Source organism: Enoplosus armatus, chromosome 3 (genome assembly GCF_043641665.1).
Source record: "Enoplosus armatus isolate fEnoArm2 chromosome 3, fEnoArm2.hap1, whole genome shotgun sequence".
Classification (NCBI taxonomy): Eukaryota; Metazoa; Chordata; class Actinopteri; order Centrarchiformes; family Enoplosidae; genus Enoplosus; species Enoplosus armatus.
Genome location: NC_092182.1, coordinates 26707417 through 26731769, shown reverse-complemented (window position 1 = coordinate 26731769; position 24353 = coordinate 26707417). Strand labels below are relative to the sequence as shown.

Here is a 24353-nt window from a genome sequence, read left to right as displayed (position 1 = left end):
TAATTTGATAGCAAAACATGAACTAGAATACTCTAACCCTAACCCTCTACATACGTACAAATATCCAATTATTATTTTGACAGCTGCCTTCACACACACACACACACACACACACACACACACAGTTATCCTCATACGTACACATCTGCAGCACACATGCGCTCCAGTCGAAGGTGTGTCACTACACGTGTGTGTCCGTCTTTATTACATAAACTCAGAGAATAAATGCATGTGTTGCTGTGGGGAATCTGTCAAAGCTCATTCAAGTCAGCCTGAATGACGACAAACCAAAACTAAGACTGAAATATGGAGTGTGTGTGTGTGTGTGTGTGTGTGTGTGTGTGTGTGTGTGTGTGTGTGTGTGTGTGTGTGTGTGTGTGTGTGTGTGTGTGTGTGTGTGTGTGTGTGTGTGTGTGTGTGTGTGTGTGTGCGGCCCACCGGGAGGTTTTGCCCGTACCTTGTGGTGTCATGCTGTGAACCTTGACCTTTGACCCCGCTGTGATTATAGTTAGTAGATTTAGGAGAACAGGAGACAGAAGAGAGAAGGGAGGAAAAGACAAGAGAGACAGGAGAGAGGAGAAGAGGAAAGGAGAAGAGGAAGAGAGAGAGAGGAAGAGGAGAGAAAACTGAAGGAGTCACGATGGAAGTAAAACTTTAATGAAAGATTAATGAGAAGCAGGAAATGAAAGGTTTGTGGAGGGTGAGGTGTCAATAAAGGAGGCAAGGAAAGAAAAGAAGAGGTAGAAAGGAAGGAAGGAGGGAGGAGGAGGGGGGGGGGGGTGGAGGGGGGAGGTGACACGTCGGGTGGAGCGGTTTCCTGATGTTAATGAAGCTGTCAACCACCTGAGTCGAACCAGAACAGGAGGAACAGACAGAGGAGGTCAGAGAGGACTGCTGCTAATTAAAACATTAAAACTGTGGTCGCTTAAGGTTAAACTGTGTGTGTGTGTGTGTGTGTGTGTGTGTGTGTGTGTGTGTGTGTGTGTGTGTGTGTGGGTAAAAAGTGAGGTAAGATGTGAGGAAAATAATAATTTTAATAATTAGTTCCATTTGATTTTAATTTGAAAGTTGAATTAAATCTATCTGAATCTAATAACAGGCAACGAGTGACGATGATGAAATCATTTCTGAAATAATTTTTTCTTTAATAATTTAAGTTTTTTTTAAACATGTCAGTGTGGTAGAAATACTGTAAAAAATATCTAATGTTGGTGTCAAAAGTGGCTGTGTATAGTACAAGTGGTTTGCTTTTTTCTTTTATCGCTAGTTGTTTGTGTGTCTGACTTCATTTAATTGACATTATTCTTATTATTTTATATGATTATTAATTTCATTTATATTTGTATTAATTCTGCTATTACTGTTCTATTACAATGTCATATCTACTATTTAGTACTATTTCAATTTCAGTTTGGCTATCATATGTTATTTCTGGCATTTATTTGGTTTGTTCTGCTTGTGTTGCAGACAGTGGTGAGAGGGTGAGGGGGTGTGTACACACACACACGCACACACACACACACACACACACACACACACACACACACACACACACACACACACACACTGACACTGGTTAACGTCGCACAGTCGGAGGCTGACAGACGCCCTCGATCTTTAACTCGTTACCAGATAAGAGACAGTGGGAACAGATAACAGCAGATTAAAGCTCGTAGTTACACACACACACACACACACACACACACACACACACACACACACACACACACTTTCCTGTGATTACCTGAAGGGAGGTTTTTATACGCTGCAGTTCTCACACTGTCAGATTTGGTTTCAGGTCAGAAGTCAGAGTTTTTTACCTCTCTGATGTTTGTCAGCGGCTCAGGAGGCGGCTGTGAGAGGGACGACTGTTCATGTCAGCTTCTACACAAGTGCAGAGTGATTAAACACACACACACACACACACACACACACACACACACACACACACACACTCAGTTCTGCTTGACTCACTTTGACACCTCGCTCAGTTTCACCCCAAGTGTTTACCAAACACTCTGTAACACTTCAACCTCCTTAAAAGTAAGTAATGCATGAGTGTGTGTGTGTGTGTGTGTGTGTGTGTGTGTGTGTGTGTGTGTGTGTGTGTGGACTTAAAAATTATGTTAAGAAAATTCTCTGTGTGTTCAGCGCAGTGGAAGCTCCAGATAAGGTTAGCTTAGCTTAGCTTAGCATAAACACTGGACGCAGCGGGAAATATGTCTGTTTGTATGATTTATTCTTTAGTGGTTTAAAAACTTCTGGCGTTCACCAGTTTTCTCGTACTCCTCCGTACGACATGAAGCTCCTGCAGCTCCTGAAGCTCCTGGAGCTCCTGCAGCTCCTGCAGCTCCTGAAGCTCCTGAAGCCCCTGAAGCTCCTGCAGCTCCTGCAGCTCCTGGAGCTCCTGAAGGTCCTGGAGCTCCTGCAGCTCCTGCAGCTCCTGAAGGTCCTGGAGCTCCTGCAGCTCCTGCAGCTCCTGAAGCTCCTGAAGCTCCTGAAGCTCCTGCAGCTCCTGAAGCTCCTGCAGCTCCTGGAGCTCCTGAAGGTCCTGGAGCTCCTGCAGCTCCTGCAGCTCCTGAAGGTCCTGGAGCTCCTGCAGCTCCTGCAGCTCCTGAAGCTCCTGAAGCTCCTGAAGCTCCTGCAGCTCCTGCAGCTCCTGGAGCTCCTGAAGCTCCTGGAGCTCCTGCAGCTCCTGAAACTCCTGCAGCTCCTGCAGCTCCTGCAGCTCCTGGAGCTCCTGCAGCTCCTGCAGCTCCTGGAGCACAGTGTGGAAGTCTTTTTTTCTGAATAAAACACGCCCACAGACAGAACAGGTAGCGTTGATAATGCTAATGATGAAATGAGTGGGAGTGAGTGATTTACAGCAAGTTAATGCAAAGAGAGTTTGTAGAATCTGAATCTTGATGTATTGGTGAGCTTTACAGTTAACAAGCTGCAACATGTGAACAAGGTACTTTCGGAGCTTGTTGTGGAGGCTAGCTTCCCCTGCATCCGGTGTTTGTGCTAAACTAAGCTAAGCTAAAGACATCTCTCACATCATGAGCGAGTCTCTCTGCTGAACTCACAGAGATGAAAGTGATATTAGTTTTATTGGTAAGTGAGTAAAAAAGCCTATTTCCAAAACCACAGACGTCTTCCTTTAAGAAGGGAACTGGGAGCCTCTGACATCACCCATAATCAGCCACAACGTGACCCAGTGAACACGGGATTATGGGTCAGCATGAACAGTGTTAGAAATCAGGATAAATAAAACATCCAGGCTACATTCCTGCTGTGATGTCAGTTAATGAACAGACATTTGAAGGGAATGTAAGAGTTCATCGTCCTCTCTGTCGCTTCTCCCCATAAACAGCAAAACATGAGAAAGAAATAAAAAGAGGAATATTCCAAAGAGACAGAGAGTCTCTGAGGACTCCTTAATAAAATATCCTCATTCCACACACAGTCACTGGCCTGCATTCGCCTCCACAGGGAGTGTGTTCACTCTCCATCTCCCCGATTAGCAAGAGATGCTTTATCTTGTAGATTCTTTGACTCTCTCTCCTTCATGTCGCTCCATAACAGTTGTGGATCTAAAAGCTGATCCCCCTTAAAGAAGTAGTTGTTGGCAGGACGCGGTGTACAGAGCAGAGATATATATATATATAAATATATATACGAAAACCCCACACTCTCCTTTATCTACACCACCTTCTTCTTCTTCTGTCTTCTTCTTTCCTCTCTTCTTTTCCTTGTATGTACATCTTCTGAACAACATTTTCTTGACCATTTAGAGAATTTAGCGTCCAGCCTGCCATTGAATGCACGCAAGCAATATATGTGATTAATGTAACTGCTGTCGAAGGTAAAGTGTTTCAGCCAACGAATGCTCTTAAAGCTGAAATCACTCTGTTCCCACAAATCTCCCTCAGCCTGGTTTCCGCAGACAGCGGTAGCCATCAAACACGGTGTCTGTCCTGATACACCCTCCTACTCCTTTTGTAAATGTTGCAGCAATAACAGAAAAGAATTATTGATGCACATTTTTAATGTCCAGAGAAGTGTTGCATTACTTTGCTGATAAGGAACAAAATGATCATCAATTCTCTAAAGAACTCCTGTCAGTGTCCAAGCGTCAGTCCAGGAGCTCGGCGAGCCTGAAGTGTGTTCTTACAGTCACTGTGGGAGCAGCAGATATTTATTCCAGCCTCACTGCTCTGCACGAGTTGTGAGTATTCCTCATTAGGATGTGTACGGCCCTTATGGCCCTTATGGCTGTTGGCCTGTTTCCATCTTCTTGCCCATTAAAAACAAATGTGATCTTGGAGGGAGGAAGGAGGAGAGTGGCAGCATCTTCCCTGTGACAGGAAGCACCAGGTTTTATAGGAAATATGGTCTTAATTTTGGGGAACACACAATCCTACATGCAGCACCTTATAAAGTAAACTCCAGGATCACTTCCTCTCCTTTCATCTGTTTTCTATAATTACGATGTCGAGATGCTGCTGCTGAGCACTGGTTTACATTAAAGGTGTAGGACAGTTTCTCCTTTGTGATAAATGAAGTCTCAAACTGGGTGAATGTCTCTTCTGTATCTCTTGAGTTTCTGCTCTCTGCGTCTCTGTAATGTTGATTATCTTCCAGCCTGTGATTTATCTTTTCTACTGCCTCCCGTCAGTTGTACGCCACAAAGAAGTCTCACAGCGAAGTGAGAGAAGGTCACAGCATCTCTGAGGTCATAGATGATTATTTGTTTATCTAAATAAATGTATCTATGGTCAAATAAAAAGCTTGGAGACATGATGACTGGGTGCTGACCGTCTCAGGATCAGATGGGCTGAAACTTCTGGGAGTTCCTTCTTTGTGTCTTTGTGGATGATTTAGGATTTTGATGATGTACGAGTTGTAGCTCGTTGGTCATAACAAGCTGTTGTCTGCTGGAGATGATTTGTGGTTTTAGTTTCAGGGAGAAGTTGTGGTTTGGACCCAAAACTGTTGGTTTGGTCCCAGACAGTGAAGTTAATGTGTGTTTGTCTGTTTAGTATTAAAATGCTGTCAGAATATTTTCATTTAGGCATTTATTGTTAAATCTCTCTCTCTTTATGGAATTAGAAAATGTAAAAGTATCTACAGATCAGGATGTGCTGCAGATCGAAGACTGATTTGAATAAGCATTTATTTATTTGAGATTAATATTGATATCACCCAAACTTGGAAAACTTGTAGCAGTTAATGTGACTAATGTCCTTGTACAGTATGTGAAACCTTGAGAGAACCTGCCGCCTTTTTATTCCACAGACAGAACGTGTCAATCCAAGTAGGAGCTTGAAGGAAGAGCTATTATCAAACTTTACACATATGTCTCCTGCCTTTTTTTATTAGTTTAAAATCTCAAATCTATAACTGATATGTATATTAGAGGAATGTCTGCAGGGAAGATTGTGAAAAACGGACGTTATAGCAACATAAGAACGGTTTAAATCTGAGCGTGAAGCAGTTTCTCTCGATGTCACGGCTGAGCAGCTGACCTGTAAGTGGAGTCCAGTCTGCGATGTGATGCAGAGCCAACAGCCACACTGCAGCTTTGTGTGGAACTTAAATGTGTTTTCTGTCTGCACAAAAAACAAAAGAAGCGGAAACAGAGCGCACGTTCATACGATGGAGGAGGAATCTGCGTCTGGGTTCACATTGTGTCTTGTTGTCTTGTTGGCGTCCATGTGGCTCAGCAGTCCAAGATACGTGTCCTTGTTTCAGCCCTTAGAGTCTCGCTCAAAGCCTTTCCTTTTTCCTGTTTGTGTTCTGTACAGTATTGTACTGCATCTCTTCAGGATCCCGCTGTGGGATCTTTAAAATACCCATCAGCCCCAGCTGTACTGTGTGTGGTGCTAAATCTCAGCATTGTGCATTATCATTGAGAGCATGTTCGCATTTAGATCAAAGCAGCACTGTCCCTGCTAAAGCTTCACAGAGCTGCCAGACTGCCGGTCTTCAAACAGGTTAATAAGAGCGTTGAGAAACACTAAAGCTGAGGACCGTGGAACCGAAACAATAAGCTGAAAGACACTCAGACTCGGAGGAGAACTGCAGAGCGACTCCTTTTACATTACACATAGTTGTTTGATCCACTGTTAATATAAACAGCGTTTACAACCTGAAACTCTGTTGAATATAAATACCGTTTTTCAAAAAGCTAAAAATGAATGTTAACATGACACATTTAAAGAATGACATAACAAGTCCACGAACTAAACAAGCCAAGTCAAGTTAAAGCCAATGATAAACAGCTTTGTCATGATTAAGTACGGGCTCAGGATGAGAGAGGAGGCAGCTAAAACATCAGAAAAATGTTGGCTGAAAGCAAACAGAAAAGACACAGTAGAAGACGTCTTCTCATGAGCCGGCAATGAAACCTGGACGTCACCAGAACTGAAAGCAAATGCATCCACGCGTCCCATTTCTGTAAAGTGCCATCGAGGCCCGTCATTGTCCCCGACATCAGTCGGGCCGGCAGGTCAAACGAAGGATAAATAAATGTGACCCGACCGCTGAAATAATAGCTGGTTAAGTTATTTCGATGTTTAAAATCTCCTCCAAATGCTGAAACCTGATATATTAAATGCCCGCAGTCCTCTGTGTCAAGGTTCAGAGGGAAACTCTTTAGCGGTGATTTAGAGCTCGGAGACGTGCAGAGAGGCCACGAAGTGAGCGGCTGAAGACAAGAGGATGTGAAAAGTGACGTCGATGCCTCGCTGGGGGAGGATCAGAGACATTAAGAGACAAATGATCAGAATGAAGAAGGAATTAGCAGCAAAATCGCCTTATTTTCTTTGTTCTGTAGGTGCAGACACACACACACACACACACACACACACACACACACACACACACACACAACCTTGCAGACAGACTCTTGGACACAATGCAGAGAGGACTGAACCAAGGCCAAGATTCAACATAAACAATTAAATCATTAGGAGTGTGTGTGTGTGTGTGTGTGTGTGTGTGTGTGTGTGTGTGGAAGGAGAAATGGAGGCCCACGCTGACATTATGAGAGATGTCATCCTTCTCCGTCCTTCAGATAATCCTTCACCTCATCCGTCTTCTCTCTCCTCCTTAAAGAAGAAGAAATCTTTTGCTCCACATTGTAAAATACATCAGGTTCATACATGAACCACCTGCTCCGTCTGCTCCACCATCTACTTCAGTCTGGTCCTGGTCCTGGAGTAACGCTGGAGTGGTTTGAACCAGGCATGATACCTAGTTTGGTCAAGTTGGGATCACTTTGGGGTTCAGACTGAGGTCCCATGAACAGCAACACGTGTGAAGTGAAGCCAGATATGATCTGAATATGATGAACTTTGGCTGAAAAGAAGACGTGTTTCCATCCTGCGAGAGAGGAGAGGTGTATTAGCCCGATGTTGTTTAACATGAACAAAAACATCAACGACTGAATGAGTTCTCTGGGTGTAGTATTTATTTCAGTCTTTTTGTATATTGTCCATTGATAATTGTAATCAATAATTCAGTTTTGTCTTTGTAATCAGTGTTTCATCATTGTAGCTTCATAATAATTGAATCACTAAGCTGAAGATGATTGGCAGGTTGAAGGGGCCGCTCGCCCTCCTCTGTCCATATGTGTGGTCCTTCATTTTGATTTTCGGTTGCCTGGCAACTACTTTTCATAATGATTGTAACTGTAGAGAGTTCTTTCATTTGAGAGGAGAGGACGTTGAATGAAAAGCATCAGTGGAGAGAATGTGCCTCTGTCTGTGCTGTTTTGTGTTTTTCCTCTTGTCTGATGCCGTATCGACATCGAGAGGTTTAAAAAAGAGATAGTTTGTCCTCTTTGTTTCTTTAGTTTCCCACAGTGGAGAGAGAGAGAGTGGAGGAATACGATGAGGAGAGAGAGAGAGAGAGGTAATAAAGGACGAGGCTCGGGGAGGAATTTAGAGGTTGAGATTTTGTCAATGAACCTGCAAGAGGGGAGGAGGAGGAGGAGGAGGAGGAGTAGTAGAAGTAGAAGTGGGCTGAAGGAGTCAGTAAAGAGGGGAGATGAGTATTTGAGGCCTGTTATTTTCAGGTGAGACACACCCAGCCAACAGTCTGCTCTCTCATCGCTGGCTGTTCAGCTGCTTCAGAATGAATAATGCACTAAATCAGTGATTTCACCAGTTCAGTGCAGTTTCTCTTCTGTACTTCAGCCCTCACAAGAGGATGAAGCAATGAGGAAATCATTTGGTACAAAAGCTTTTTTTTATGCAACATGACTGAAATATTGGATGAATGTGTTCAGTGAATGTTGTGATGTTTTCTAGTCAGTGCAGAGAGCAGCTGTGGAAGGAGTGACGAGTGTTGAAGGAAGAGGTGATGGAGGAGGAAAAGAGTGTTAAACATTTAGCTAACAAAATACACAGGCCTTGTAAGTTATCGATACTCTGACATTTACGCCTGCTGACCCAAAATGGTCGACGTCCTTGACTTCATCCCCGTGGCAGCTACTGGATCCGCTATGCAAAACAAACATCATCTACCACCCAGACCAGGAAGTGTTTAGACTGGTGTTGAAACGTGAGCAGTCCTGGAAAGGGAACCAACGCCGAGCTTCAATCAGTCAAACTTTATTTACATAGCACATTTCCACAGACCGACCACAACAGAAACATGAGAACATCTGAACTGTAGCTAGCGGCTAGCAGCTAGCGGCTAGCAGTTATTGTAGTTTTATTTTGGCCTCAGCCTTGAACAAACAAACAGCTTCATTTGAATAAAACACAAAGTTGTGAAAAGTGCTAAACAGCATTAAAAGAAGAACATTGTGAAACTAAAGCACTGATTCAAATATACAAGATAAAGACATACATGAGCCAGAGATGGAACTATGATTAAAATGAAGAAAGCAAAGAAAATATGTCATTTCATAATATCCCAGATATGGACATCATCATCATCATCATCATCGAGTGCTTTGCTCAGACTCAGGCAGGTAAACGTGGTTTCGGCGGTTTCGTCCGGATGTGTCCTGTCAGTGCCGTCAGAAAGCTGAGAGAGGAGACACGGCTACCTGAAATCACTAGAACAACAAACAGACGAGTTCAGTTTCAGACTCCAACAGGAATTATGTGTTACTCTATACCTCGCCCGGTTTACCAGGAAAACAACACAGAGGCCCAGAGGAGGTCGGGAGGGTCCAGTTCAGTTTCTTTGCCGGGGAAACGACATTCTCCGTTGTGTGGTCCATCTGAACAACACTATGAACCCCCACCTGCTGATGTTTTAAATGCTGGTGTGACCAGAACTGAATGAAGAAAGCACGCTTTGCATGACATGTGTAAAACTGGACCATAGCTTCCCTTCAGTGAGGAGAGTATACAGAATGTGAGGAGCTCAGATTGTCCTCCCCGGATGAATATTTACATTTATAAGAAATATAAAAAGTCTAAAGCTCAGCAGCACAAAGACGGAGCCACTAATGGAAACAACCTGGTTCAAATGGCCTTGAAAGGCATCTTGAGGACAAGCTCTAAAAACATTTTACTGGCTGGTGTTTTCCTCTGAAAGTGCTCTTACAGTCTTTAATGGCTCAGGACGGGTCTCTCAGATCGTACTGGAGATAACGGCGCTGCTCCAAATCCTATCTGAACATCTGCATACTGCTGCTCTCTGTCTCATTCTCATTCTCTGTATCTCCTGTTTGTTATTACCAGACAGCCGGCCCACTCTAAAGAAGCTGCTGTTTTGAATTTCAGAAGTTATAATACGTTGTGTTGAACAGTAAAGCCTGCGGTCACAGTCTGTTGTTATTTCAGTGAATTCCAGTATGTTTTATCTTGATGCCTCTCGGGAGGTTGATAATGTGATATTTTTGCTATTAGCCTCAACTGCAATTGTATGTGCTTAAAAAGAAAAAGTGCATATTCATGTTTGACTGGGAGTTACGACAGCTGAGACAGCTTCCCGTGCAAATGGAGATTAAGGAACTCGTCTCCATCTCCTCCCAGGCCACGGAGTCAGCACAGCGGGGGTTTGGTTTCTGTCATCCTGCAGACCTGCTTTCATTTGTATCCAAACCCCGAACACACGAGCTGTGAGATGTTTGGTTCCCTCTGGTCCGCTGTAAGTGTTAGCATGTGCTAACCGAGTCAATGTGTTGCAGCTTGTCTGCAGAGGCCAATGACGAAACTGAGGAATCAACTAAATGTCAACACACCTGTGTGTGTAAAGCAGAAACGAATATATAAATATATATAAATATTTTTTTGGAAATCTAAAACTTTGCTTCTTCCAGCTACACGTCCTCTTCAGTCGATCTCATTCTCTGGCACTCTGTTTTGTTTTCTACACCATGAGAAGTGTTTCTCTCTGAGACGTAAGCGTCACATTATATGCAGTTTGGATAAAACATCAGATTCATTAGCTAATATTTAAAAAACAGAGAAGTTATGATTCACGGTGTCTCTGCAGCAGACGCTTCGCTGCCATCGACGGAGAATCTCCACAGATGATTCTTACATGGTGAATATTGGACTTCTGGAAGGTTGACATCGGCAAAAAAACATCTTTGCATTGCTGTTTTGAATCATCTAAATAGTCTTTCTTTAAAGCGAATGTCCTAAAAAGGTCAATAAATTCAGCGAAATACATTTTTACTTCGATAATGTCAACTTCTCTGATGGCTGCTGTTGCTGCCAGAGTTTCTGTCGGAGTTCAGCAGAGAACCAGATGTTTTCTGTGTGGCGTGAGAAACATCTGCCAGCTGACACACACCAGGTTACCCTCTCTCACACACACACACACACACACACACACACACACTCCCTATCCATATTGAAGCTTGTGTGTGAATGTGTGTGTCTCTGTGATCCAACCGAAGGCGTTGCCGGTGTGTTATAATGTGTTTGGTATTTGATGGGCGGTGATAATCAGAAATATATGAGGCAGAGCAGACAGGCCGTCTGACAGGTGAGGAATCCTGTCCGTTCTTATCTAATCACTGTGTTTTTATCTGTCAGCGATAACACACACACACACACACCCTCCCCTCCCTCTCAGCGTGGGGGAGGTCTCTGTCACTCATGTTGTCATGTGGGACTCTGACGTCGGCCACGTTGTGGAAGATAAACTAAACTGAAGGGAGAGAAATCATTTCCTTTAAGATGTAAATCACTTCACTCTTCAGACTTTTACTCGTTCTAGTTTCTTCTCATCAAAAAAACTCCTCACGTAAACACAACTGTACATTTCAATTCCTGCACGAAGGGAAATCTAAAAGTAACTTTTAACAGTTTCAGTTGAATAGTCTCAGCTGTATAAATGTGTTTCAGCAGCTGTTGTTGGTGAAATATTTTAATGGCTTCATTATAACTCAAACACAAACTTCATCCTGCTTTAATGAGACGATAACCAGCTTTGAAGTTTGAATAAATAACAGAGACTGCTGTCCGTAAACATTTTATCATGACGTTAAAATGAGAAAGAAATGTTTTCATGCAAAGACTTTGGCTGCTGTTCAGTGGCTGATGTTAGTGTGTGTGTGTGTGTGTGTGTGTGTGTGTTAATCAGAGACACCAGAGCTTTGGAGGGGAGATGAAAGAGGAGATGTTTCGAGCTGTAACACTGAGGATTTACACACACACACACACACACACACACACACACACACACACACACACACGCCAAACACGGAGTTAAATTCTTTACACATTTTTATTTATTTGAGTTTTTAACGATGCATGAACGCTCAGACTAACACGTTTCAGCGCAGCAGCACATGCTGTGATTTGATCCACCAGGATCCAGCCTGGCTCACAGTCCAGGTCCCTCAGGCCTTTTCTGTTTAACGATCAAGGTTTGAGTCATTTACTTCTCCTGGAGGCTGAATCCAAAACACACGTACGCTGCTTTCACTGTGTGTGTAGTTTGTTTGATAGTGAACATCTTCATGGGAGAAGGAAAACGTGTTATTGTCCTTTTATATACAAGCTGTCGCTGAAAGAAATCATTACGTCCAGCTAATTCACAGATCAGTCGATCAAGCAGCCGTCAGAAAATTTATCGGCAACTATTTTGACCAACGTTATAATCCTTAAGATTTCATCAAAGACATCAAACCCCATTTTTCATTCTGGTCTGCGTTTGTTATTTATCTCTTCATAATACAGTTTGTCTTGGTGGTGGCGGAGTCCGTCATTCCTGCGCTGGATGAGGGAAACAGGACAGGAAAGCGATGCAATCCAGCGTCACTGTTTGTAATTTAATCTCATTGATATCAGCCTGCTCTCTCTCTCTTTACGCCGTGTTAGAGCTGAAATACGTCACTGCTGACATCCGACTGTCACATTAAAAACCAGGACAGAAATCTCAGCTGCAGTTCTGAGGTGAAAGCACAACCTTTCTCCTCTGAAAGGCCTGATGTTTCCAGCTGTGGAAACAAACTGAAAACAAAGTGGTGCGAATGTTTGTGTCCCAACACGCAGAGAAATGTTGTTATTTCATAGTTCAGAAATGTTTTCATCAGAGACCAAAGTGAAAAATCTGATTGTAGTGTGCACTGAAGTGTTCTGGGCCAATCACATTCCACCTCTCACCTCGAGCACACAGAACACACACATGTCCGAGCACACAGAACACACACACACACACACACACACACACACACTCAAACATGCCAACTATTTTAATGAAGCAAATCCAGTTTTAATCACCTTCCTGATTGCAGGCAATCAGTGTTCATCACGGGGAGCAATCAATCACACACACACACACACACACACACACACACACACACACACACACACACACACACACACACACACACACACACACTCATGCGTGTGCTGTACAGGTGTTCGGCACGCACCCAGCTCTCCCAGTGAATTTGTTCTGCCTGAAGTCTTTTACAAATGTTTGCCATTATCCACAGAGCTCTCTGTCACACACACACACACACACACACACACACACACACACACACACACACACACACACAGACCTTCATGCTTAGTTTAGTGTCAGCTCTCTGAGAGGTTGGTGGAAATGATCCTGTTGATTCGACTGTAACAAGACGTGACTGAGTTAATCAACAGCAAGTCATCCGGCTACTTTCAGATCGTTGTGAAAAGACCATAAAAATCACAGTCAGCACGCCACTCATCATAAACGCTGAATGTATAATATATAATGAGATTTTTACTCACTACAGAATGTTTTCAAGTCTCCGCTGTGGTCAAATCGTAGAAAAGACGATAAAACAACCAGATGTGCAAGAAAAGAAAAAGAGTTGTATTTTACAGCAACTCTCAGCTCTTGTTTGGTCGTTTCTTATCATTTTATCCTATTGTCATGTTATGTACTGTGCATCACTAATCACTCACTCTTGTTACCAAAATGTCAGTTTTAGAATAGAATAAAAAATAAAAACTTGTTTTATTTGGTGACAAAAGATTTATTTCATAAGAATGAGTTTTTAAAAAGTTTACCAGGAAAAATATAAACTCACCTACATTTCTTTGAAGTGTCGTGAACTGATTGAAAGACAGCTTCTTCATTAATGCCCACACAGTCATTGAGCTTCTTAAAACAAGGAGGGGAGGCAGATTACCATTCTCTCAAAATGACCCTTTAATATTAATATTATTAGCCCGCTGGGTTTCATGTGGCAGCTTTTCAGAACAACTCTTGTGTTTTTACAGACAAACATTCGCTCTGGTTTTGTAAAACAGCAAAGAAGAAAGACGTGAATGCGTAAGTGGGAGTGTATGAATGTGTGTAGTCCATTATATTATATGTGTGTGTGATTAATGAAGGAGGTGATTAGATCTGGATCAGACCTTTCAGAGTGGACTGCGAGTGCCTGTTGATGTTTGTGCCCACTGAGTGTGGCTCAGAGTCCCTGCACTGTGACCACGTACAGACTCAACTTTTACTGTCCTGTTTTGTATGTTGAGTCATTGGGAAGAAGAAGTGGAATTAGGAGGACTGGGAACGTGCCGACTGGGGCTTCTGTTGGGGTAGAAACTGATTTGTCAGCGTGTGATGGTTGAACAATGATGGGAAATGGCTGCTCTAGAAAGAGTCCCTCGAAACCAGCGCAGAACTAAGAGCTGCACCTGAATCGAGATGTGTGGAGGTCGTGACCTCATGCCATTGACCAATCAGCAGAAATCCAGATTACCGCTGACCAATCAGAAGCAATCAGCATCAGCTCCGAGAGGAAAAGCAACATTTAACTGAATTGCATCCAGAAGCTTTGACGGATCGAGATAACTCACCGACTGCACTCAAGCTTTAATGCATTTTGTCTTTATCTTCGAATACTTCACTCCCCATAATCAGAATTGATTCCGGTGTGGAAAGTCTCGTGTTTTTACTCATTTTTAATGCATTTTCTAGAGACTGCCGACTTAAAAAAATGTGGGAGGCTGCACAAGTTATCAGGAAAACTAATGGAAAACTTCAGGGCAAAAAAAACAAAGACCAATTTGAACCCACGATGGTGTTGTGTGACGTAAAGCGTTTGGTTTCCTCTCCTCTTCAGTATTTCATGTCATATTTTCCCCCGCGTCCCCCTCAGCGAGAGTACTTTGAGATATCTCCTGCTACGCTTTCTTTCATCATGTGGTCTATTTCCCATCGTTGGTGCACTTGATGGATGGGATCTGTAGGACTGGGTGAGGCAGAGCCAAGTGCAGCAGGTCCATAAAATGAAATCCGTGCTTCCTTTTATTGTCTGCAGGTCTTTCTGAGGCTCAGGCCAATGCGTCTGTTTGTTTCTCACTCTGCGTCTCTTGATTGTTTCACCTTCTTTTATTCATAGATTGTTTTTAAGTAGTGCAAACCAGACAAATTCATATTTTGACTTCCATTAATAAATCCAACCTGCTACACAGTTCTGCAGTTGATGCCTCCCGTGTTTTCGTGTTTGTTTGAGTCGTAACAAACGTGCCGTGCTGCATTCAAAGTCACGACTCCCTCGTCTTTGGAGCCCCCCCGGACACACAGCAGCGTCTCTGCACACACAGAGTCTGTCCTGGAGATCCACAGTGTGGGCCGGGCCTGAACGTCTTGAGTCTTTGCAGCACAGGCAGGTCGACTCAGCTGACTTACAGAGTTTCAAGGTTAATGAGTTGCTTTTACTCAAGTTAACATTTCCAGCTGGAGGTCGTGGATTTACCTCCAGTCGACCCGAATTCACCAAATCTATTGCAGGTGGAGGACAAGAGATGTTTGCATAATGGAGACAAATAGAAAGATCAACCCAAAATCTGTTTTATTTATTTATTTTTTATTAAACATCTCGGAGAGAAAATTTGTCAAGTTGGGCCAAAGACACCACAGCTGCGATTATTTTCATTATAGATTCATCTGCAGATTCAGTCTACGATCACATAAAAGCCACAAATACTAACATTTGAGAAGTTGGGACCAGAGAATTGACTGACTTGAAAAATGAAAATGAATTGAATATTAAAATAGCTGTTGATTATTTTTTGGTGATCGATGTTTTAGCTCTAACATAGACTGAAGTGAGGAGAACGTGAGGTCAGTTGAAACTGCAAAAGACTTTTGGCATAAAACACATTATTATTGTAATTATAGGACTATACATCTCTTCAGTTCCCAGTCCTTCGCCCTCCTCGCTCCAGTTCTCTTCCACGGCTCTGGGAGACCCGGCTGACAGCTTCACAGAGTAAACAGAGTGGCGGGGCAGAGGCCGACTTTCAAGGTTCATTTGTTGCGCTTGTTCAGGTCGTTTTCTGCCTGCTTTAACACCGACTCCCCAGGGAGACCGGGGGCGAAGGCTCTGCAGCCCGACTGATGAACCGCTGTGTGTGTGAGTGTGTGTGTGTGTGTGTGTGTGTGTGTGTGTGTGTGTGTGTGTGTGTGTGTGTGTGTGTGTGTTTGCAGTGGGGGAAGAATTATTCAAATCATTTACTTCAGTAAAAGTAGCATAGTGTATTATATGTGTATATATAATGTTAGATACACGTCGTGGAGTAGAAGTAGAGTAGTATGACGTAGTATAAAACGGATAAAGACATAACCAAGTAAAGAACAAGAACCTTAAAATTGTACTCAAGTACATTATTTGAGTAAATGTACTTAGTTACTTTCCCCACCGGATGTTTGAGACATAGAGGCGCTGAGTAAAAGACGCTGATGGTTTCTTCTGTCTCTGTCAGACCTGAGGAACAGTTCGGCGGTCTTCTGGGAGGGCGGAGTCAGCGGGGGGTACCAGGCCTTGCTATTGGACGAGGATCAAGGATGGCTGCTGGTCGGAGGGAAAGACCACATCTACCTGCTGAGGCCCGACAGCTTGGATCTGCCCTCGCGTACGGTGAGACATTCAAACTGTCCGCTGCGCCTCAGTTCAAGTCCATAAAGAGGTTGTAATTCAAAGTGTTGCTGAACATTTGTTTCCATGTGTTTTCCCTGTCAGATCTACTGGCCTGCTGTCAGAGAGCATGTGGAGCACTGCAGGCTGGCAGGGAAGAGTCTGGAGGTAAGTGTCTTCAAATCACAGCAAAATATGAGACGATAAACATCTTTCCCTAAATATGTTTATATATGATTTTTAGTCAAATCGTAAGATAAAATCCTTCATTTCTATTTCAAAAGTTCTACGCAGACTCTGTTAGCTTTTGTTTTCCTTCCTTCAAGGAACAGTTCTCATCTGCTTTCTCTGTGAGAGTTCGATGCGATGACTGATAGCTAAATTAGCTTAGCTTGAAGACTTTGGATTCCCCCTGTTTCCAGTCGTTGTGCTAAGCTAAGTTAGCCGGCTGCTGGTGGTAGCCGGTGGTGTCGATCCTCTCACCTGACCATCAGCAAGAAAGCAAATACGTGTGTTTCCCAAAATGTCAAACTATTCCTTTAAGCTGCCTCACAGATTCTCTCTTTGTGTGACATGATGAAGTAATGTACAAAAGTATTCAAATGTTCATGTATGTTATTGTGTTTTATTTCACTTTCAGACGGACTGTGCCAACTTCGTGCGGCTGCTGCAGCCTTTCAATAAGACCCATGTCTATGCTTGTGGTACAGGTGCCTTCCATCCTCAGTGCACGTACCTGCACGTTGGACTCAGCTCGGAGGTAAGAGGGAACTCCTGTGTTTGTGTGTCAGTAAAGACACTCTCGCACTCGACGCTAAACCACACAAGACAAAACGTTTTCTGTGTCCCTCAAACTTCTCTTCTTGTTTTGTTGTTTGTTGGTGCGTTTTTTTTTTTTGAATTCCTGCAGATAATTATCCAAACAGACAATGTGATGTCACATTCAGATGTTTCCAATGAGCTTTATTCTCAAGTCTAAAACGTCAGTTATAAACACTGTGTTTGGTGTCCGTCCCTCTTTGTAGAGCGTCCGCTCATTGACCTTCTGTTTATCGGCCGTTCTGCGTTTGTGTGTGGTCTCTCTCCCTCTGTCTCTGTCTCTCCCTCTCTCTGTCTGTCTCTCTGTCTGTCTGTCACTCCCTCTGTCTCTCTCTCTCCCTCTGTCTCTCTCTCTCCCTCTCTCTGTCTGTCTGTCTCTCTGTCTCTGTCTGTCTCTCTGTCTCTCTCTCCCTCTCTCTGTCTGTCTCTCCCTCTCTCTGTCTGTCTGTCTCTCTCTCTGTCTGTCTCTCTGTCTCTCTCTCTCCCTCTCTCTGTCTGTCTCTCTGTCTCTCTGTCTCTCTCTCCCTCTCTCTGTCTCTCTCTCCGTCTCTCTTTCTGTCTCTCCTCTAGGATCCATCGTCCATGTTGTCTCATACAGTTGAGTCGGGCAGAGGAAAATGTCCCTTCAGTCCGAGGGAGCCTTTTACTGCCAGACTGACTGGTAGGTCTGATCCAGTCCACACATAATGTGCTGTGTCCACCCACACACACACACACACACACACACACACACATTATACTACATTAAATCATGTTGTGTCATTCTCTAACAGCCATGTTCATGTCCTGGTGACACTAATGTCCTGCAGCGTACAATCCCTCCCCTGTCTCCTTCCCCTGTGTGGTCCGCTTCAGTTGTTTCACATGCTGACGTCAGCTGTTGCCCCATGTGACATTACGGACATAACTTTTAGACAAAGAGGCCCCATAAAATCAGCTTTAAGTTTTCAAACAGAGTTTATTTTGTTTTGAATCAGATAGAACGAGGCTGTCCACATGGACTGTAGATGCCTCGGGAGGGAAACGTTTTTCACTATAAAATGAGATATCAGCTGTTTGAATACTGTGGCATCACTGAGACTCACTCGCTGTCAGGGGAGATGCAAATTGTGTGCAAGTTAGAAGTGGTTTTGGGAGCTGATGTGTTGTGTTTTGACATGTTTAATTACCCAGGGGGCAGTATGTTCTGTGTGTGGGATTCAAAAGAACGGAGCTTATTACGATCATAAATGAACTAACTAACCTTTCATTGTAAATGAAATCATTGGAATCATTTAGATGTGACTACAATATAAATTCAATATATTCAGGGATTCTTCTGAACGAGAGAAGCGTTTATCATTATTGATCAGATGCAGACGTTATCGTCTTGTGAGCATCTACTGTTTTAATCAGGACCACTGAAGAATAAAGCCGAGCTGCGAGCTCTGAATGTTGCAACAGTCTCTGCGTTGGTCAACTCGCAGCCTCTCAGTGGGAAAATGCATTTCACAAGAAAGAATGTGTTGTTTCTTTCTTCTTTCTGTCTTTCTTTCTGTCTTTCTTCTTTTCTTTCTTCTCTCAGTGGGAAAATGCATTTCACAAGAAAGAATGTGTTGTTGTGTTTAATGCAGACGTGATGTTCTGCAGTTATTCTGCTCCACAGTGGTGAGAGAAGATGTTAAAGTATGTCGGTGTTAATCCGTGCCATCCTTTCTGTCTTTCTGTCTGTCTTTCTTCTTTTCTGTCCTTCTAGACGGTGAACTTTATGCAGGTACCTCAGTAGATTTCATGGGAGCCAATGCTGCGGTCTTCCGTACGTCCATCCAGGGCGACAGTCAACATTACATCCGGACTGAAGCTTATGATCACAACTGGCTCAATGGTGAGAAGCTCCAGTGCCAGTGAGAGTTCAAGCAGCATATTATATTATTATTATATTGTATTATTTCTGTAAATTAAACTACATCCTCCCTCCCTCTCAGAGCCGGAGTTTGTGGGCTCCTTCTCCATCCCTGACACTCACAGTCCCGACGACGACAAGGTCTACTTCTTCTTCAAGGAGAGGGCGGTGGAGGCCGGACAGTGGGACAAGAGGGTGTACAGCCGAGTGGCTCGAGTCTGCAAGGTACAAACAAACTGGCATCTACTCAAGTACTTCAGTACAGTTTTGAGGTACTACCCAGCTGTTTAAGTGATTTAAATGTAGATCTGTAATGTGAATTTTGGGCTCTCTCCCTCTCCCCCTCCCTTTCTCCTCGTTGTCCTCCACCCTGTCTTTATCTTTCATACCTCCCTCTCACTTCCAGAATGACGTAGGGGGGAGGAGGAGTCTGATCAACCGCTGGACCACCTTCCTCAAAGCCAGGCTGGTCTGTTCTGTCCCCGGTCCGTCTGGAGTGGACACACAGTTTGATGAGCTAGGTAACCCTCCTTTCTCCACCCTTGTCTTTTCTCACCTCACTCCACTTGAAATGAGGCCCAAACTCTCTTTGAATAAGTCTGTAAGCTCAGTTTCACTTTCTTTAAATTAGGCAGGTCAGTTCACAGCAGTTCACAAGTCAATTCAACTTTATTTGTACATGTTAGTGCGATTAAGTGCTAATAATAAGACATCTGACAGGTTGGCCACCAGTTTCGATACGTCAATGACGTGTTTAGATTCTAAAAAACTGACTTTTAAAGCTGTCACTGTGGTTTTCTAGAGGACATCTTTGTTCTGGAGACCAAGGACCCTCAAAACCCGACCATCTATGGTGTCTTCAGTACGTCCAGGTGAGAATACTTTAATTCTGTACTCAGCAGTTCAGCATGATGTTTAGGAAATACATATCACACATATTTATGTCATTCTGGTGGAGGATACTGAGTTCCTTTCATTTGACTTTTATTTATTTATTGTTGTTGTTGTTATTTGTGATTTAAACAGTCGAATTTGTCTAAAAGAGGCTTCTAAGAGGTTTGTGTAAGGTTTGCTGTGCCAATGGAAGCAATGGTCTTCAGACGGTCAGTCAGGGTGAGAGGACCAGCAGACCTCTCCTCCACCTTTACGTGCACACTCGTAGCCGGCACGTGCACGCCCAGCGGGATGGAGGGTCAGAGGTCAGCAGTGGGTGGGTGTCAGGGTCAAAGGTGAAGAGGCCCAGCTGGTTGTGTTATTGTAACCCTGATGTTATAAAGCACTCCCACCTCTCCTCCCTCACTCACTCCCTCGTCTCCTCCCATCCCTCCTTCCTTCCTTCACTCAGATTTGATCCTTCCTTGTTGTACTGTTTTCTGTCCTGTCTTTCTTCTTTTCCTTTTCTCTCTCACTCTTTCATCCCCTTCTCTCTCTCCTTTTTGATTTAGGGCAACTGGTTCTTCTTCTTTTTCCTTCAGTCACTCTCCCTTTTCCTTTCTATCCGTCCGTCTCCCCCCTTTCTCTCCCTCTCTCTTCGTCTTCACCTTCATCCCTTTGCTTTTAATCTGTCTCTTCAGTCCCTCTCCCCCTCACACTCTCTACCGTTCCCACTGTACCTTTCAACCACAACCAGCATCAACAACTCGTCTTTCTCTCGCAGCTCCATCTTTCGTGGTTCGGCAGTGTGTGTGTTCTCCATGGCGTCTATCCGAGCTGCTTTCAACGGGCCGTTTGCCCACAAAGAAGGTCCTGACTATCGCTGGGTGGAGTACAAGGGCCGCATCCCCTATCCGAGACCTGGCACTGTGAGTACACACACACAAACACACACACACACACACACCACCTACAAAAAGCACACATTTCATCATATCTTACAAAAGTTAACAGCCTTATTTGTTGTTACAACACTGCAACATTTTGTTAAATAACTGCAAAAGTGCCACCACATCTATGTAAAGTAGTTTAGGGTTTAATTCTTTTGGTTCAGTTCAGTTTCTAACTGAATGCGCACACAGCGAGGTTCAGACTAACGTGAGCTTCAATGCAAGAGAAAACGAAGGGATGTCTTCACCTTGAATAAAGCATGTTGTAAAGTTTCAGATCAACCAAATCACACAGAAAAAAAAACATTTTCTCACACGCCTCCAGTGGTATTTAGTCATGCAGATAGTTTTGTGCCCACGTTTTTCTTTGGAGCTAAACTTTAAACCAAATAATTCCAAATGACATTCCATACGTCTCCATTGTATTAAGTTTGTGGCAGAAAATGCGGCGGGTATCTCAAAACCTTGCAGATAAAACGCTAACTTTCTGCAAGGTGCTTATTAGAGTTCACGGTCCATAATTCTTTGCACCTTGAATATAGTGACGACAGGATGGTATTTATGTTTGTGTGAATAACTAAGAGTTTCCTGTGAGATCAGACCCCAAACACACATAACACACGTAATGAAAACAAGCTGATGAAGCCGTGAGAGGCTTTAACCTCTGCTGATTTAACACCTCAGCAGTGAACTCCTCTGGGAAACTTCAACTTGTCAGGAAGGCTGAGGTTTTAGTGTTTGAGTGTGTCAGGTGTTATTTCACTGTTGGGGAGTTCACGTCTCTGCGGAGTGGTTTTGTATCATGTGGTTGATTGCAGAAGAGGTCAGCCACGGCAGTGTTTGTGCATGTGTGTGTGGAGGGGGAGAGGTTTGGGTCAGGCCCAGTGATTAAAAGCAAAATGAAACAGTCGCAGAGATGCTGTGGTCACAACCTCCGATCACTGACTCACTCACACATGTGCACGCTGCACAGAAAGTCAGGACTTCCATGTTGTTGACTGTCCAAAATATTCAACTCATCTCACTGTGCTGCACATTTCTTCTTTCTTTCATTTCAGCATTTTTCCTCTTTCCGTCTTTCTCATGTTATCCTTTTCTCAAGGGAAACGCGACTTTCTCTACAAACCTACATCTGAAAGTCATTTTTTGTAGGACTTTCCTCCTCTGTCTGCCATCTGTTCATCCCTCGCTTCTTCACTGTTTTTTTTATTTTAAATGTTCTGGTATTTCTGGAAAAATAAAAGAGATAAAAGATTCTGGTATAATCTTGTAAATCCAGCATAGTTTTTAAATGATGATGAAGATAATAGACAAACTTGTGACCCTTCAGATTCATCTTCCCCAGGTTGGGAACCACTGAATAGTATTAAAATCATCCATTAAACGACCCCAAACCTCTAACACTGATTTATTGAATAACACACTCATTGACCTTTTTGCTCATAATATGTCTCTGAATTGTCTCTCAGTGTCCCAGCGAGACCTACGACGCTCTCCACAAGTCCACCAAGGACTTCCCAGACGAGGTGGTGAGCTTCATGCGGCAGCACCAGCTGATGTGGGAGCCCGTCCTGCCTCTTGGTGGCAGACCCATCTTGACCCAGGTCAACGCGGCCTACATGTTGAAGAGGGTCGTAGTGGACAGGGTGGACGCCGAGGACGGACCTTACGATGTCTTACACCTGGGCACAGGTGAGGAGGATGGAGGGAGAGAGAGTAAGAGGAGAGGGAGATGTTAGAAAAGGAAAGATTTTGTGAGGAAATGAAAGCGTGCTTGCTTTGGGTGAAAATTGCAGGTGAACACTGTAAAAGGTAAAATAAGTTCAAATGTCTTACTGAAAGTTGAAACACTTCAAGGAGTTGAAGTGTTAGTTGAAGTTGAAACGCTGCCAGTTGAAATTTAAGAAGTTAAAGAAGTTGAAGTGTCCGCTGAAGTAGATGAAGTTTCAATTTCAAACCCTGCAGGCAGCAAAATTATTGGTTTGTATGGAAGAACTGAAAGTAGTTCAACTGTTATTTGAAGTAAAAGATGTTGAAACGTCAGTCGAAGTTGAAGCACTGGAGATAGTTGAAGTGTCAGTTGGTACAATCACTATCTCCAAAACAGCAAAACGGAGGAAAGAAAAGAATGAATAAAACACACAGCCGCTGTTGATGAATATAAAACTGAACACTGAACTCGGGTTGAATAATCGATGAACTTGTTTTCACGTTTAGGCTCTGAAATGAACATACTGTACGAATGTCCGCAGAATAGATGAAGAGTTTTAAGCCGAGGTAGAAGAGAATATAGATGTTCAAAGAGCGTTAAGGTCCAGTTTGTGTCTCTCTTTGTGTCTTTGAAAAACCCACAAGGTTGTTTAACACAACTTACAGCTGTTCTGAAGGTATTTCCAGAATCCTCAAAGACTCTTTTAACCATCTGGATGAAGAAATATTTTGTTGCTGAACTCAAAAGAATATTTTTAACCTTTTAAACAAGTTTGCAGCTGTAAGTTCACCATCATATATGCAGTATCTGCCTGTATTTATATATTATTACTTCCTATTGTTTTATATTTTCAAACAAAATAACAGGCTGTCATTTCTGGCTTCCTGAAAAGGAAATACAACAACTCGAGTCACAACTCCAGAAACAGTTTAAAAATCTTCTTTATCATGTAAACAACTGAGCAATTTTTCATCCAGATGGAGAGTGTTTAAGGGGCCAGGAAATCCCTGAAATTTCATAAATCTCCAGGTAATCATTTTTATTATCTTTCCCGGAGAGTCGGATCTCTGTGACTTGAGCGTAACGGCGAAACATGAGAGACACAACCTGGTGCTGGAGTCCAAACCAACAGGGGAAGAAATAAAGCATCTTTCTATAACTTCCCATTTGAACCAAATCAAATCCTTAAAATGTCGTTTCTGAAGACTGAGAGTGGTTCGTTTGTTCATTTGTTGCGTGTGAACATCCTGCATTCATTCATTGTCTCTTTAAAGTACCTCTTTAAAGTTTTATCCAAAGCAACACGTCTGACAGGGTGAACGGGTTCTTGAGTGTGTCTGGTCTTTGTAAGTCCGTGTGTGTGTGTGTGTGTGTGTGTGTGTGTTTGAGAGTGAATGGTTGTGTGTGTGTGATAAATGGTGGAGGTTATTTAACTGCTGGTGACAGTTCGAGGGGCCAGAGGTGCTCCGACGGCTCCATACATCTCCTCTAAGTGGATTCCTCTCCAACATCTCTCATCTCCCCATCAACTGCACATTTACCTGCCTGATAAATGCTCTTTCTGCTCTTTCAAGTGCTCTGATTTTCATGTTGTTCGACCAGGATGAATCTTTTGACTCGTCTTCCCGTCTGTTAGATAAGGGTAGATAATGTGCTCGGCCACGTGCTCACGTCAAGGTGGTTTATTCTAAAAATAAAATATACTCAGGAAAAGTCTTCGGGTTACTCTGAGGTCATACGCTGAGTTGAGTTGTGGTTTTCTAATTCAGTTTTAAGCGCGTGTTCGTCCCTGTTAATGTTGCTGTT

The 24353-nt window shown here is 43.3% G+C and overlaps 1 protein-coding gene across 1 annotated transcript in view; it reads left to right on the top strand.

Annotated features, from left to right (window-relative positions):
* Positions 1-24353, top strand: part of LOC139283361 (semaphorin-3D-like) — a gene marked incomplete at its 5' end in the record, with an annotated part of 37847 nt that overhangs the window by 5339 nt on the left and 8155 nt on the right. The window contains 10 exons of the mRNA XM_070903359.1: positions 16161-16315; positions 16418-16480; positions 16953-17072; positions 17702-17792; positions 18867-18995; positions 19096-19238; positions 19420-19534; positions 19816-19885; positions 20671-20815; positions 22306-22528. Coding sequence (XP_070759460.1) covers positions 16161-16315; positions 16418-16480; positions 16953-17072; positions 17702-17792; positions 18867-18995; positions 19096-19238; positions 19420-19534; positions 19816-19885; positions 20671-20815; positions 22306-22528 — 1254 coding nt within the window. The remainder of the gene's footprint in view (positions 1-16160; positions 16316-16417; positions 16481-16952; positions 17073-17701; positions 17793-18866; positions 18996-19095; positions 19239-19419; positions 19535-19815; positions 19886-20670; positions 20816-22305; positions 22529-24353) is intronic.